Source organism: Salmo trutta, chromosome 23, assembly GCF_901001165.1.
Source record: "Salmo trutta chromosome 23, fSalTru1.1, whole genome shotgun sequence".
Taxonomy (NCBI): domain Eukaryota; kingdom Metazoa; phylum Chordata; class Actinopteri; order Salmoniformes; family Salmonidae; genus Salmo; species Salmo trutta.
In genome coordinates, this window is record NC_042979.1 from 23,169,224 (window position 1) to 23,183,161 (window position 13,938).

General features: G+C 43.2%; 1 protein-coding gene across 1 annotated transcript; it reads left to right on the forward strand.

Annotated features, from left to right (window-relative positions):
* Positions 1-5,305: 5,305 nt before the first annotated feature.
* LOC115159616 (neurofilament medium polypeptide) lies at positions 5,306-10,691 on the forward strand. The gene is made up of 3 exons (XM_029709505.1): positions 5,306-6,467; positions 7,451-7,575; positions 7,755-10,691. Exons 1-3 carry the CDS (start codon positions 5,424-5,426, stop codon positions 9,811-9,813), a joined length of 3,228 nt encoding a protein of 1,075 aa, XP_029565365.1. The 5' UTR covers positions 5,306-5,423; the 3' UTR covers positions 9,814-10,691.
* The last annotated feature ends 3,247 nt before the right edge of the window (positions 10,692-13,938 follow it).

Consider the following 13,938-nt stretch of genomic DNA (forward strand, 5'->3'; position numbering starts at 1 on the left):
CTATAGAGGTGGCTCGACAGGGTAGACTGAAGCAGTTCTTAAAACAGGTGGGAGACCATGACAGCAGTTCCCCTTGTCGCCAGGAGATGGCAGGGTCGTGAAGGCTTAGCCAGGGGTGACCGATGATGAGGGGTTCTTTAGGTGAAGACAACACCATTAACTGAATGACCTCAGCGTGAAAGAGGCCAATCTGAAGGTTGATACTTTCGGTCATGCTAGTCACAAGACCAGTACTGAGAGGTTGTCCGTCCAGCGCATTAATCCTAAGGGGAGGATTAACAGGGATTAGTTTGACTCTTAACTGTTGTGCCAATTGTTCGTCAATTAAATTTCCTGCAGCCCCCCGAGTCCACTAGTCCCTCCACAAACTGAGTGACCCCATTAGCAGAAAGAAGAGCCGGGATACCAAACTGCCTTTTGGTAATATTCAAAAACGTAGAGGTGCTTACCCGGGTGGAAGTGGAGGGTTTGTGTTCACCCCTTTGTGGAGGGCGAATCGGACAGCTAGTGAGTACGGGGTTACTCTCGCCACAATAGAGGCACAGGTTTTCACGTACCTTCCATTGTCTCTTGGCAGGCGTGAGAGGGACGCGGCCGGGCTGCATGGGTTCGGGGCTATTGGACAGTGGTGGACGACAGAAAGGCGTGGAAGACTCGTAGGCCATGGGCGACTGTATAGGTCTGCGGTCCACCAGTAGGTTGCCAATGGATATGAACATCCGGATGTATTGGTTTACGTCAGTTAAATCTCCTCTGCAGGCCAGTTTGGTCTGTAACTCCCGATTAAGACCCCTCCTGTAGACTGTAAGGAGCGCTGGTTCACTCCATCCACTGCCGGCAGCCATGGTGCTGAACTCAAGAGCATACTCTGTGGTGGCGCGATGGCCCTGTCGCAGCTCACATAACAGGTCCCCGGTGTGACAACCTGAAACTGAATGGTCAAACACCTCCTTGAAGAGGGTGTGGAAATGTGATTCAGAGGACAGATCAGATCTTTGAGCGGCCCACAGGGCTGTGACCCAATCCAGAGCTTTGCCTGTGAGTAGGGAGATGACGAAGTCCACCCTGTCTTTGTCAGAGGTGAGGCCGGCGGGGTGATGGTCTATGTACAGGTTACGCTGCATGAAAAATCCTTGACATTTCCCTGGGGAGCGTCATATTTATTAGGCATGGATATAGAGGAGGATGAACGAGAGGAGGCTGTGGCACCTGATATGGGTGAAGAAGGAATGGACTGGTGAAGGAGGTCACAGAGTTCATTGAGCCATTCCTCCTGTCGGGATAGACGTAGCTGCAGCTCCGCTGAATCCATCTGTCGTGTTTGGTGAGGTATTCTGTAATGAACACGATATGAGACAGAGAACTGGTTTCAAGCGCAGAGCACAGCAGGTGTTTATTGGAAAGGACCATAGGAGGAGGCAGGTAGCTGGGTCCAGGGGCAGGCAGAAAGTCCTACACGGTAGGTCCAAAATGGCAACAGTACAGGCAGGGAATAGGCAAAAGGTGTCGTGAGGGAGGCAGGCAAAAACGATCATACACGGGAGGCATGAAGGACAAGAAAAAACAGAGCTCCGAAAGAAGTGTGTCTCAAAACAAACAATACCTCACAGTGACGGGGTGCAAGGAACTGAACTAAATAGTGTGGGATGATGACATGCAGGTGTGTGAACAAGTGATTAGAATTCCGGTGATTGGGATCTGGAGAGTGAGCTGGAAAGTGGGCTGTGTTCCAGGGATCTATGTGTTTAGAAGTATGAGTTGGACGCAGACATTACAGTTTGGAAGGAACCAGTGGCTAACTGCAAGCATTGAAAAGCAATCACTAGCATGCTATTCAGTGGAGTGGCTGTGTGGTCCCAAATCTGGGATTAAGGGTCTCTTTTCCAAGTCTAAAATTATAAACATTCAGCATTGGTCATGCTATCAATGAAGCATGAGCCCTGTCTGTGAAAATATGTTTTGAACGGTCATCCAACTCGGAATTGTAAATCTGGAACTCGGGTGTCTTTCTAGAGCTACGACCTGAAGATCATGATTCAACCTTGTTTTTCTGAGTTCCCAGTTGTCTTGAAAGCACCATAAATCCAGAGAATGCCAGACTTTGATAACAAAATTTGCCCACGAAGGACCGCCGCGCCACCTTCCTGTTCAAGTGATCACAGCACAACAAGGCGAGTCCAAAAATGTCTTGTATGCTGCTGCATAAATGATGTAATATGCCAGGGAGATATGTATACTGTATCTAAGAAAGTAATACTAAGTATATGTTGTGTAGTAAGCTGTTAGTAGTCAACATGCCTCACCCTAATAATTTGGTCTATTTTCCTCTCTTAATTTTGCCTACTGATCTGACTTGTGGTGCACATGTAGCCTATAACCTGTTTTAGAGAAATGTAATCATTGAATATTGTAAGAGCTTTCATTGTCTGCTTATATGGCCCCTTTATTTAGCCTATTGTTCTGACTTGGTGTACAGGGAGAAGACTGTAAGAACGGCCCATGTTCTGAATTGTGTCGTTGTACATTTCAAAGTGCGAAACAAATAGTTACATCGACCACGTCCGTCCTAGCTCGCTCATGTCTTAATCGAAATTACAGATTGCTTCTTATCCGCTTGTCGTCCCCGTAAGCCATAGTTTATACATCTAAATTGTCATTAGAAACCATATTTGTTTAAGCAAGTCAGCCATATCAACTATGTTTTTTTTTAAAGCAGTAAATGAGGCTGAATGAACTGTTTTGCTGCCAGACAAGGCTCCGTTGATAGCCAGGTGTAGCAGTAGTAAGATGTTGGGACTGCTGTTGGGACTCTGCTGTTGGGACAGCTTTATATAGGCCCTAACAGTTTGTGGGCACCGTTTGTCACCGTTATAGTGCAATTAATGTATTGTTTAGTGTTGTGTTGTGTTTTACTCCACCAAGATTTACATGCTAAAATCGCCACTGGTGGTGATGTACATGTTTTAAAGGCTGAGGCCAGCAGGAGAGCAGAGAGAGAAAGAGGCAACAGAGGCCAGGTGTCTAGCTCTAGGTCACAAGGATCAGCCAGGAGAAAGTGAGTATAGGGCCGTATACATCGCTCAAGTTAACTCAGCCACAACAACACACATTCACACACATTCAGTTAGGATGAGAGAATCACTTTTATGTAGTGAGGCATGGTAACTATCTCTCCCTCTCTTTCTCTCTCCCTCTCTCTCTCTCTCTGGGACAAACACAATCTGAAATTGTCTGAGCTCTCAAATGCGTTAGGGCTCACTCCACAGAGCTAACTGTTGCAATGGAAAAACAATGAGTGAGATAACAGAATACAAATGGGTGATAAGTGACAAGTGTCTAATTAAGTCTCAGAGATGGGAATAACTTATTCTTCCCTCTTAACTGTGGTATAAAACAAGGGTTGTTAAAGGCAACTGGAGAATCTGAATCAAACCTGACAAACAATTTAAATCTTATTGTGGGTAATAATGTTCTGGGAGGCAAAAATAGCCTTGCTGTTTGTCAAAAATAGTCTTGCTGGTTTTCATAGGATGAGAATAAAGAAGAAACCTGCACACTCCTCTTGCTAGTTTCACTGCTCTTTATTAAGGGATACTAGCAAGAGCAGTGTGCAGGTTTCTTATTTTTTCTCATGTTATTCAATTCTTACTATGTGCCTGCAACAAAGATAGCTCAGATGTGCAAGTGCCTTTTGAATTTTTAATCACTGGTTTTCATAGGATGAAATATTGTCATTAAAGGCAGTCAATTGGCCAAAACCAGAGGCAGCCATTTTGTTGCATTACCTGCTTCAGTTGCAGGGTTTGCAATGACCTTAGTTACCTCTGAAATGGGTAGAGCAGGACTGAATGGGAATCAATAAGACTGACAACACACTGCAGCCAATCAGATCTGTCAACCAACACTGCAGCTTCACTCCTTAGAGAAATCATCTCAATGCAGGGAGGAGATAGCAGCCTCTCTATCCCATGTGCTCTCATCCGCAACCCAAAGACTGTAACTTATGCATTGTATTCTGTATCTGTTTATGAAACCATATTAATCAAAGTGTTTCCCATCATTGTTAGAGTTGGACAGATAGAGTTACAAAGTCATTCTGAGGAATGTAATTATAGAAAAAAACAGTGTTGCAGTTTGGATGCCTATTCATCACTACAGAAATGCTTTGGTTTGAAGTGGCTCAAAATAAAAGGGCAAATTTGTCCATAACATATTATGATATGCATTATGAAGGTAATATATACTATTGAATGGGGTAAATTACTTGCATATAAGCACAGGCTGATCATAACTGTAATCTATTCCAATAGCTGTCAATAACTACAACTATGATTAATGCTTCAACATTTCCTGAAAGTTATAAGTGGTCACATAAATGCATGATATTGATTGAACCAACCCCCTCATGGTAGTCTCACTTTATACGTCATCGGTAGGTCACTGATGGTAATCCCTTTGATCTTGGGAGGTTTCCTGTCAAGAAGTAATCAATCACCTATTATTGAAGACTTAGCACAAGCAAAACATCAATATAGGAAATTGGTTCGGCTTTGCACATGTTCATAGGCAAATATACATTATTAATTCAATTATTTTAATGATCAATCATTCTGTTCAATTTGAGAGAAACATTTTCAACACTTTTCAAACACTTGTAAAGGACGGTAATGGTGTTTTGCTGCATTAAGTCGCTGTCCATGGTACCGATATTGGAGTCTGGCGGAGTGGTGCTGTCCATGGTGCCGATATTTGATTCTGGCAGGGTGGTGCTGTCCATGGTGCCGATATTTTTATTGCTCTAAATTGCATCGGTAAATTGATCATTTCTGGTATAACCTTTTTTGCTAACTAATAATAGGGGAAATAATAATTAACATGTGTCATTGAACTGCTCCATAAGTTATATTTCCATGCATAGTAATGCTGCACGTTGGCTGGTTGAATTAGCAAATGCAGAGATGCATGTATAATTTTCTCTCTTAATCTAATGTTCAATGTTTGGAGGAAACTCTATATTCCCTCTGTGACAAGAGACAAATGATAAACACATCAACGTCAAGGACACATGAGCCATCCCAAAAATCCTAATGATAATCACCCCATTTCCTTTTTTCTCCCTATGTGTGATCATTCCTCTGCTTTTCAAACGGCCACCCACGAACCCTCACACAAGCAAGTAGTGTTTCACTTACATAGAGTATGAAGGGTTGAGACATGACCCTCCCCCTCCGTTCGATCAATGGGCCAGTAAAAACAGTCGCTGCCTTGTTAGCGATAAAGCTTCTCCTATATAAAGGACAGTCGGTGAGGCTAAGAATGCTGTGAGCGCCATCCACCCCGCACCTGCAAACACACACACACACCACTCCTCCACCTCGCACACCTTCCCTTCCATCTGCACACGCAACCCCTGGTCTGGCCGGATGAGTTACCACCCGGTGGACACGATAGGGAGTCCATTCAGGAGAAGTATGGATAGTAGGACCACCTACGGCCGCTCCACGGGCACCCCCTCCAGCGGGTTCCGTTCTCAGTCCTGGTCCCGGGCAAGCCCAGGCTCCACGATGACCTCCTCCTACAAGAGGAGCGTCAATATGCCGGTAGCCAGAGCGTACAGCTCCACACTCCTCAGCTCCGCCGACAGCGTTGATTTCAATCAAACGAACGGAGACTACAAGCGCTCCAACGAGAAAGAGCAGCTCCAGGGGCTCAACGACCGCTTCGCCGGTTACATCGACAAGGTGCACTACCTGGAGCAGCAGAACAGCCAGATCGAAGAGGAGATCCAGACGCTGCGGCAGAAGCAGGTGTCGCAATCCCAGCTAGGCGATTTATACGACCAGGAACTCCAGGAGCTGCGCTCCATGCTGGAGCAGATTCACCACGATAAAGCGCAGATCCAGCTCGACACGGACCACGTCGAGGATGACATCCAGAGAATTAGGGACCGTTTCGATGAGGAAGCCCGCATCAGGGATGAGACGGAAGGCATCATCCGGGCGTTGAAAAAAGATATGACCGACTCTGATTTGGTGAAGTCAGAGTTGGAGAAGAAAGTTCAGTCACTGCATGACGAGATTGCCTTTATCCGCAACAACCACGAGGAAGAGGTGAGCGACCTGTTCGCCCAGGTGCAGGCGTCGCAGGTGACCATGGAGAGGAAAGACATCCAGAAGACGGACATCACCGAGGCGCTCCGGGAGATCCGCACCCAGCTCGAGGGCCACTCCAACCAGAACCTGCAGCAGGTGGAGGACTGGTTCATGTGCCGCTATTCCAAGCTCACTGATGCTGCGGAACAAAACAAAGATGCAATCAAGTCCGCCCGTGATGAGATAGCAGACTACCGCCGCCAGCTTCAGTCCAAGACCGTGGAGTTAGAGTCCGTCCGGGGAACCAGGGAGTCACTGGAGAGGCAGTTGAATGACATCGAGGACCGACACAACAGCGACTTGTCCAGCCTGCAGGTATGATGAGACCCGCTGTAGGCATTATTTTCATACAGAAACACCCAGCCACAGGCTTAATGGTTAAGTATTCTATAAAGTTGTGTTATTTGTGTAAAAAGAAGCAATGTAGTGGAGAGAATAAATTATAAAATAAGATATGTTTTTCGTTGATTTCAAATTGAGAATATTATCACGACACCTTTGAGGTTTTTATTCTTATTTTAAATGTAGGTCTACTTATAAGGAGAGTCCCCTACATTTATAGAGAGAAAGACATACACTTGCATTGTGTCCCCACATATTGTATTAGTTTGATTTTGAACGAACTAAATTGTTTTATTATGTGGGCCCTAAATGAATGTGTTTTAACTAGGCTATAAACTCTGCGCAATGGTGGTGTCTGCGCTTTTGCTTTAGACAGCCTAAATGGCACAATGCTGCCATCTTATGGACACAGATGTAACATCTCCAAATGTTGGAGCATTAGGCTACGCATAAGCTGCGACACTTGGTGCACGTCAGGACATTATAGGGTTGGGAAAACATAATGCAGCAGACTGTTTTTTTGTTATTTTTTCGTTGCTGAGCCAGAGACCCGGGGCCCTTGAAACACAGTGCTGTTCACTGCGTCAGAATACATTATTTAACACAACAACAGTCCAACCTATCCAATTATTTGCACTTTCACTTTTCATAAATGAGACAGGAGGACTTCACAATTTCAATTGTTATTGCAATATTTTATTGGAATCTGAAAGTGCTGTTTCAAATGTAGGCCTATACAAGTTTAAATGTGCTTGTGAAGTAATTACCAGGATCACAAAACATGACATTGTATTTTTGATAGTTTTCTTATGATGTTTAGAAAGCAGTGTCCTTATGGAGAAATGTGTCATCCCTACACCAAAAAGAAATAACCAAGTATTATTTCAGGGTTCCATATAGGCATAAGAAATAATAGCTCTTAACCAGCTTGTGTCTCTCGGTCTTGTTCTCTGCAGGAGACCATCCACCAGCTGGATAATGAGCTCAAGGGCACGAAGTGGGAGATGGCGCGTCATCTGCGCGAGTACCAGGACCTGCTCAATGTCAAGATGGCCCTGGACATTGAGATAGCTGCATACAGGTACAATGCGACGACAGAGCGCTAATTAGGCCTAACATTGAAAAAACGTTGTTTTTTTTAAATATATGAAATATCATTTCAAAACAAAATAGTATATAAAGATCTCATTTATATATAGAAATTACATTTTTATATTAGGCCTACACTAAACTATATCTCATGTTCTACTGTTCTTGCAGGAAACTCCTAGAAGGTGAAGAGACCCACTTTAGCACTTTCCCTTACCGCCACACCGTCACCTCCTCTAAGAAGTCCAAGTATGAGCCTCCCAAACTGAAAGTCCAGCATAAGTTTGTCGAGGAGATCATCGAGGAGACCAGGGTAGAGGATGAGAAGGATGAGATGGACCAAGACCTAGCTGAGATCGCCCAGGAGCTTTCTGCCGCTCTGGAGACAGCAGCCACAGATGAAGGAGAGGATGAGGGAGAAGAGGGAGGAGAAGAAGCAGAGGGAGAAGAGGGAGAAGGGGGAGAGGGTGAATCAGAAGAGGTTGTAGCCTCCACTGAAGCCCAAGTTAGCTCCAGCACACCTGCTGAGGAGGAAGAGGAGGACAAAGAAGGTGGTGATGAAGAGGAAGAGGGAGAAAAAGAAGAAGAGGGTGAGAAAGGAGAAGAGGGTGAGGGTGAGAAGGAAGATGATACAGAAGGTGGTGATGAGGGAGAAGGAGAGGGGGAATTAGAGGAGACAGTCCTGTGCTCTAAAGCCCCAGAATCAAAGGCCTCTCCTGACAAAGAGAAGGGAAGCAGAGGAGAAGAGGAGACAGGAGAGGGAGAAGAAGAGGGAGATGATCAAGATGAAGATGCAGGTAGTGACAAAGGATCCAAAGATGGAGATGATAAGGATGAGGAAGAAGACAAAACAGATGACAAGGCAGCTGTAGCCAAGACAGAGGCTCCCAAAACAGAAGCCCCCAAGAGTGAGGCACCAAAAGTTGAGGTCCAGAAATCTGAGGCCCCAAAGCCCTCCAAGCCAGACTCCCTAAAAGCTGAATCCCCAAAGGCTGGGTCCCCCAAGTCTGAGTCACCAAAAGCTGGATCCCCCAAACATGAATCCCCCAAAGCTGTAACCCCCAAATCTGAATCTCCAAAACCTGGCTCCCCCAAATCTGAATCCCCAAAACCTGCTGGATCCCCCAAATCTGAATCCCCAAAACCTTCTGGATCCCCTAAAACTGAATCCCCAAAACCTGCTGGATCCCCTAAATCTGAATCCCCAAAACCTGCTGGATCCCCTAAATCTGAATCCCCCAAACCTGCTGGATCCCCTACTTCTGAATCCCCAAAACCTGCTGGATCCCCTAAATCTGAATCCCCAAAACCTGCTGGATCCCCTACTTCTGAATCCCCAAAACCTGCTGGATCCCCTAAATCTGAATCTCCAAAACCTGCTGGATCCCCTACTTCTGAATCCCCAAAACCTGCTGGATCCCCTAAATCTGAATCCCCAAAACCTGCTGGATCCCCTAAATCTGAATCCCCAAAACCTGCTGGATCCCCTACTTCTGAATCCCCAAAACCTTCTGGATCCCCTAAATCAGAATCCCCAAAACCTGCTGGATCCCCTACTTCTGAATCCCCAAAACCTGCTGGATCCCCTAAATCTGAATCCCCAAAACCTGCTGGCTCCCCCAAATCTGAATCCCCAAAACCTGCTGGCTCCCCCAAATCTGAATCCCCAAAACTTACAGGATCCCCCAAATCTGAATCCCCAAAACCTACAGGATCCCCCAAATCTGAATCCCCCAAATTAGGATCCCCCAAGGCAGAGTCCCCTAAGGGTGAGGCCCCCAAACCAGAAGCTCCAAAGTCAGAGGCCCCCAAGGCTGCAGAAGAGAAAGTAGACAAAAAGAGTGATTCAGAGGAAGAGAAGAAGGTAGAAAAGAAAGACGCAGCCATGAACGGAGATGTGGAGAAGACTTCCCCAGAGGACAAGGACAAGAAGGATGAGGGTGGGAAAGAGGCAGAGGAGAAGGATGTTATCTCAAATGGAGTGGACGAGAGCCCCACTAAAGATGACCCCGACCAGAAAGATGATCCAAAGGACCAGAAGGTGGTCATCACCCAAACAGTGGAGACCATCACCACTGGAGAGGACGGGGCCAAGCATGTCACCAAATCAGTCACTGTCACCGAGACTGTGAAGGAGTCTGAGGATTTGATGCAGGAGAAGACAGTCTCCAGCAAGAAGATGGAGAAACACTCTTCCCAGTCCGTCAAGGTGGTGACTGAAACTGAGTAACTGCGCTCCATCCAACCCACTCAGGAGGAACAAAGATGACACGACGACAAGCAATCAACCCAGAACTAACATAACAAAGAAATCATAGAGCTAGAGCGATGTAATAAAGATAACCACTCTCAAACATACAGAAAAGCAACGAGAGAAGCCATATGATGTGACAAAGCTAAAGTTTAAAAAATGCATGTTGAGAGAAAGCTTTAAAAGGGTTTTGCTGCGGATTATATCAGGGAAATGTGGTAGTGGGACAGATTATTAATTGTCTTTATTTTTCCCTGCAGTTCACGGGAGGGCTCACGGGTGGGGGCGTCTGCATGCTAGCTCAGGGAGGGAGTCCCCTCCGCTCTAACCTGTATGTATGGATGGAAGGGTTACAGTTTAGATGCATACTGTATGTGGGTGGGAGAGTGATAGAAATGTATGTTCATTCAAATGTTAATTCAAGAAGGGGTTCCTGGGTTGGAGGGTCCACTTTAGAGACACATGTTCAAAAGGACTAGCCTTTTTATGTGAAGATACCAACTGAGCCAAAAATACAATCGTCTACAACACAATATAGTGAAGAATGAGAAAGACGATGGTGCAATGTACTGATGATCATAAACATACAGTACCCGAAGCAACTAATGCATAAAGAACCTTGAAGAAACTCTGAGCCTTAAACATGCTTTTTATCAGTATCTATTATGTTTACCTAATGAGTGCAATTGAAAATAAATATGTAAATGCGCACACATACATTCTTGTATGCATAGGATGGACTTGACTTTAAATAGCGAACATAAATGAGGTGCTACAGTTTGCAATCCCATGTCTTTACTCATCATGAACTATTTCCCAGCAGCATTTGCTCAATAAATGTCATACTGAAATACAAATATGGTCTCTTGTTCCTTTATGCAATTGTCCTGTCATGTCCTTTCACTTGTTCATTTACAGTAGCTATCTCACCTCAACATGCATTTTTCATCTGCTTTCCTGGGGGTGGGATTGCATGCCTCATGATCTTTTGTAGCCTAGAAATGATACAAAACCACATCACCATCCAGAGGGCTGTCCTCTACAGAGGCAGTCCTCTACAGAGGCTGTCCTCTACAGATATTTAAAGCTACACTGTAATATATGCATACCATCAAAGAATGGGCCACCAACCATAACATAAACGATGCACCCCATGGCATTTTCATGCAAATAGCATTTTATTATAGCACTTGATTTATCAAATCAAACTTAATTTACATAGCACATTTCTTACCAAAAACAGTGCAATTCAAAGTACTTCACTTACATAAATAAAATAAAAAAGTGACAAAGATAAAAACAATACATTTCTAGACAAATATAAAATTAAGGTAAACAAATATAAAATTAAGATAGATAAATATAAAATTAAGATAGACAAATGTAAAATTAAGATAGATAAATTAGGATAGTAAAACCATATTAAATTAATTAGGATAGTAAAACCATATTAAATTAATTAGGATAGTAAAACAATATGAAAAAAATAGGATAGTTAAACAATATTAAATAAATTAGGATAGTAAAACAATATTAAATAAATTAGGATAGTAAAACAATATTAAATAAATTAGGATAGTAAAACAATATTAAATAAATTAGGATAGTAAAACAATATTAAATAAATTAGGATAGTAAAACAATATTAAATACATTAGGATAGTAAAACAATATTAAATAAATTAGGATAGTAAAACAATATTAAATAAATTAGGATAGTAAAACAATATTAAATAAATTAGGATAGTAAAACAATATTAAATACATTTGGATAGTAAAACAATATTAAATAAATTAGGATAGTAAAACAATATTAAATAAATTAGGATAGTAAAACAATATTAAATAAATTAGGATAGTAAAACAATATTAAATACATTTGGATAGTAAAACAATATTAAATAAATTAGGATAGTAAAACAATATTAAATAAATTAGGATAGTAAAACAATATTAAATAAATTAGGATAGTAAAACAATATTAAAACAACAGTGAACATGAGAGAGTAATATGAGATACTGTATTTAGATTGAGAGATGTTTATGCAGTGTTTCAGCAATTAGCTACATTATTTGAGAACAACATTACCTACATTACCTACATTGTTAAACATGATGTTAAACTATACATATTTAATTCAAAGTATTTTACATGACAAGTTAAACAATTGAGTGATAGGTCCTCCGGAGACTTAGCAACATTAAAGCAGACAGCAACCCGATCGTAACTTGGAATTCAGCACCACCGGAAAATGGACAGCGACTATCTCAGGCAGAATCCATGAAGAGGTTTCTTTGAAATGTAGCCTATCACTCACTCACAGTGAATGAATCCACATTATAATGCTAGAGGGATAGTTGGTCTGATTCTATGCCACAAAGCACGATAACACCTGGGGTGTTACATATTATTTTTTGTTCCTAAAACTTTCAGAACAAAATAGTCTATCTAACATTTTTTTTAAAAGATGATGACATACAGATGACATTCAGACCCCATTACTTTTTTCACATGTTATTACGTTACAGACTCATTCAAAAATTGATTAAATAAAAAAAATCCTTAGCAATCTACACACAATAACCCATAATGACAAAGCGAAAACAGGTTTTTAGAAATGTCTATCTAACATTAAAAAAAAATAACAGAAAACCTTATTTACTTAGGTATTCAGACCCTTTGCTTTGAAACTCAAAATTGAGTTCAGGTACATCCTGTTTCCATTGATCATCATTGAGATCATTGACATGTTTCTACAACTTGGAGTCCACCTGTGGTAAATTCAATTGATTGGACATGATGTGGAAAGGCACACAACTGTCTATATAAGGTCCCACAGTTGACAGTTGACAGTGCATGTCAGGGCAAAAACCAAGACATGAGGTCGAAGGAATTGTTCGTAGAGCTCCGAGAGGATTGTGTCGAGGCACAGATCTGGGGAAGGGTACCAAAATTTTTCTGCAGCATTGAAGATCCCCAAGAACACAGTGGCTGCAATCATTCTCAAATGGAAGAAGTTTGGAACCACCAAGACCCTTCCTAGAGCTGGCCGCCCAGCCAAACTGAGCAATCGGTGGAGAATGGTCTTGGTCAGGGAGGTGACCAAGAACCCGATGGTCACTCTGACAGAGCTCCACAGTTCCTCTGTGGAGAAAGAAGAACCTTCGAGAAGGACAACCATCTCTGCAGCACTCCACTAATCAGGCATTTATGGTAAAGTTATCAGATGGAAGCCACTCAACAGCAAAAGGCACATGACAGCCCGCTTGGAGTTTGCCAAAAGGCACCTGAAGACACTCAGTCCATGAGAAACAAAATTATCTGTGAATCCAAGATGGCGTAGAGGTCAGACGTCTTTGTCCTTCATCTTGTCGTGTGCCATGTATATATCTTTGTATATATTTTTCTTCGCATATCTTTTTTATATTTTTCTAAACCTCAACTTCAAAATAGTCTCCCGCCTCACCCAATGTGGTGTCGATCTGTTTTTTCTAAAGTATATTTATTTACCTCGGAACCGGAATCCCCCAACAGAAGCTAGCCAGCTCACTAGCTACTAGCTAGTAGTCAGCTAAACACTGCTAGCGGTCATCAGCTAACCTTTAGCTCGGAAAGCTCTCGCCAGTTTGTACAACGCGACTCAAACCAGAGCATACCGGACCTATTTTCTCTCCATATCCCCGGATTCCTACCGCAAGCTCTGAACCTTTCACCTGGATCATCGCAGCTAGCTAGCTGCCATCCGAGTGACTACTCCTGGCTAACGTCTGTCCCAAAGAAAGCACCAATTAGCCTGGAGCTAGCCCATGCTAGGCCCATTCTCCCGGCTAGCTGAAGAGGCCCATACGCCACTCCTGGGCTACAATACCCGGACCCCTTTTACTGCCGGTACGGGGCACGGAACCCCGCCAATCCTTGACGACTGGACTACCAACGTAATCTTCTCGAGGGGGTACTCAACTGGCCCCTAGGTCGCAACGTCCCCTGAATGCCCATCTGCTAGCCTGCTAGCTGCGGCCCGCTAGCTGTCTAAAACATATTGAACTGTTAGCTGAATAGATCCATCATCCAATTTCTTGGGCCACTATACCTATTTTGCCTAT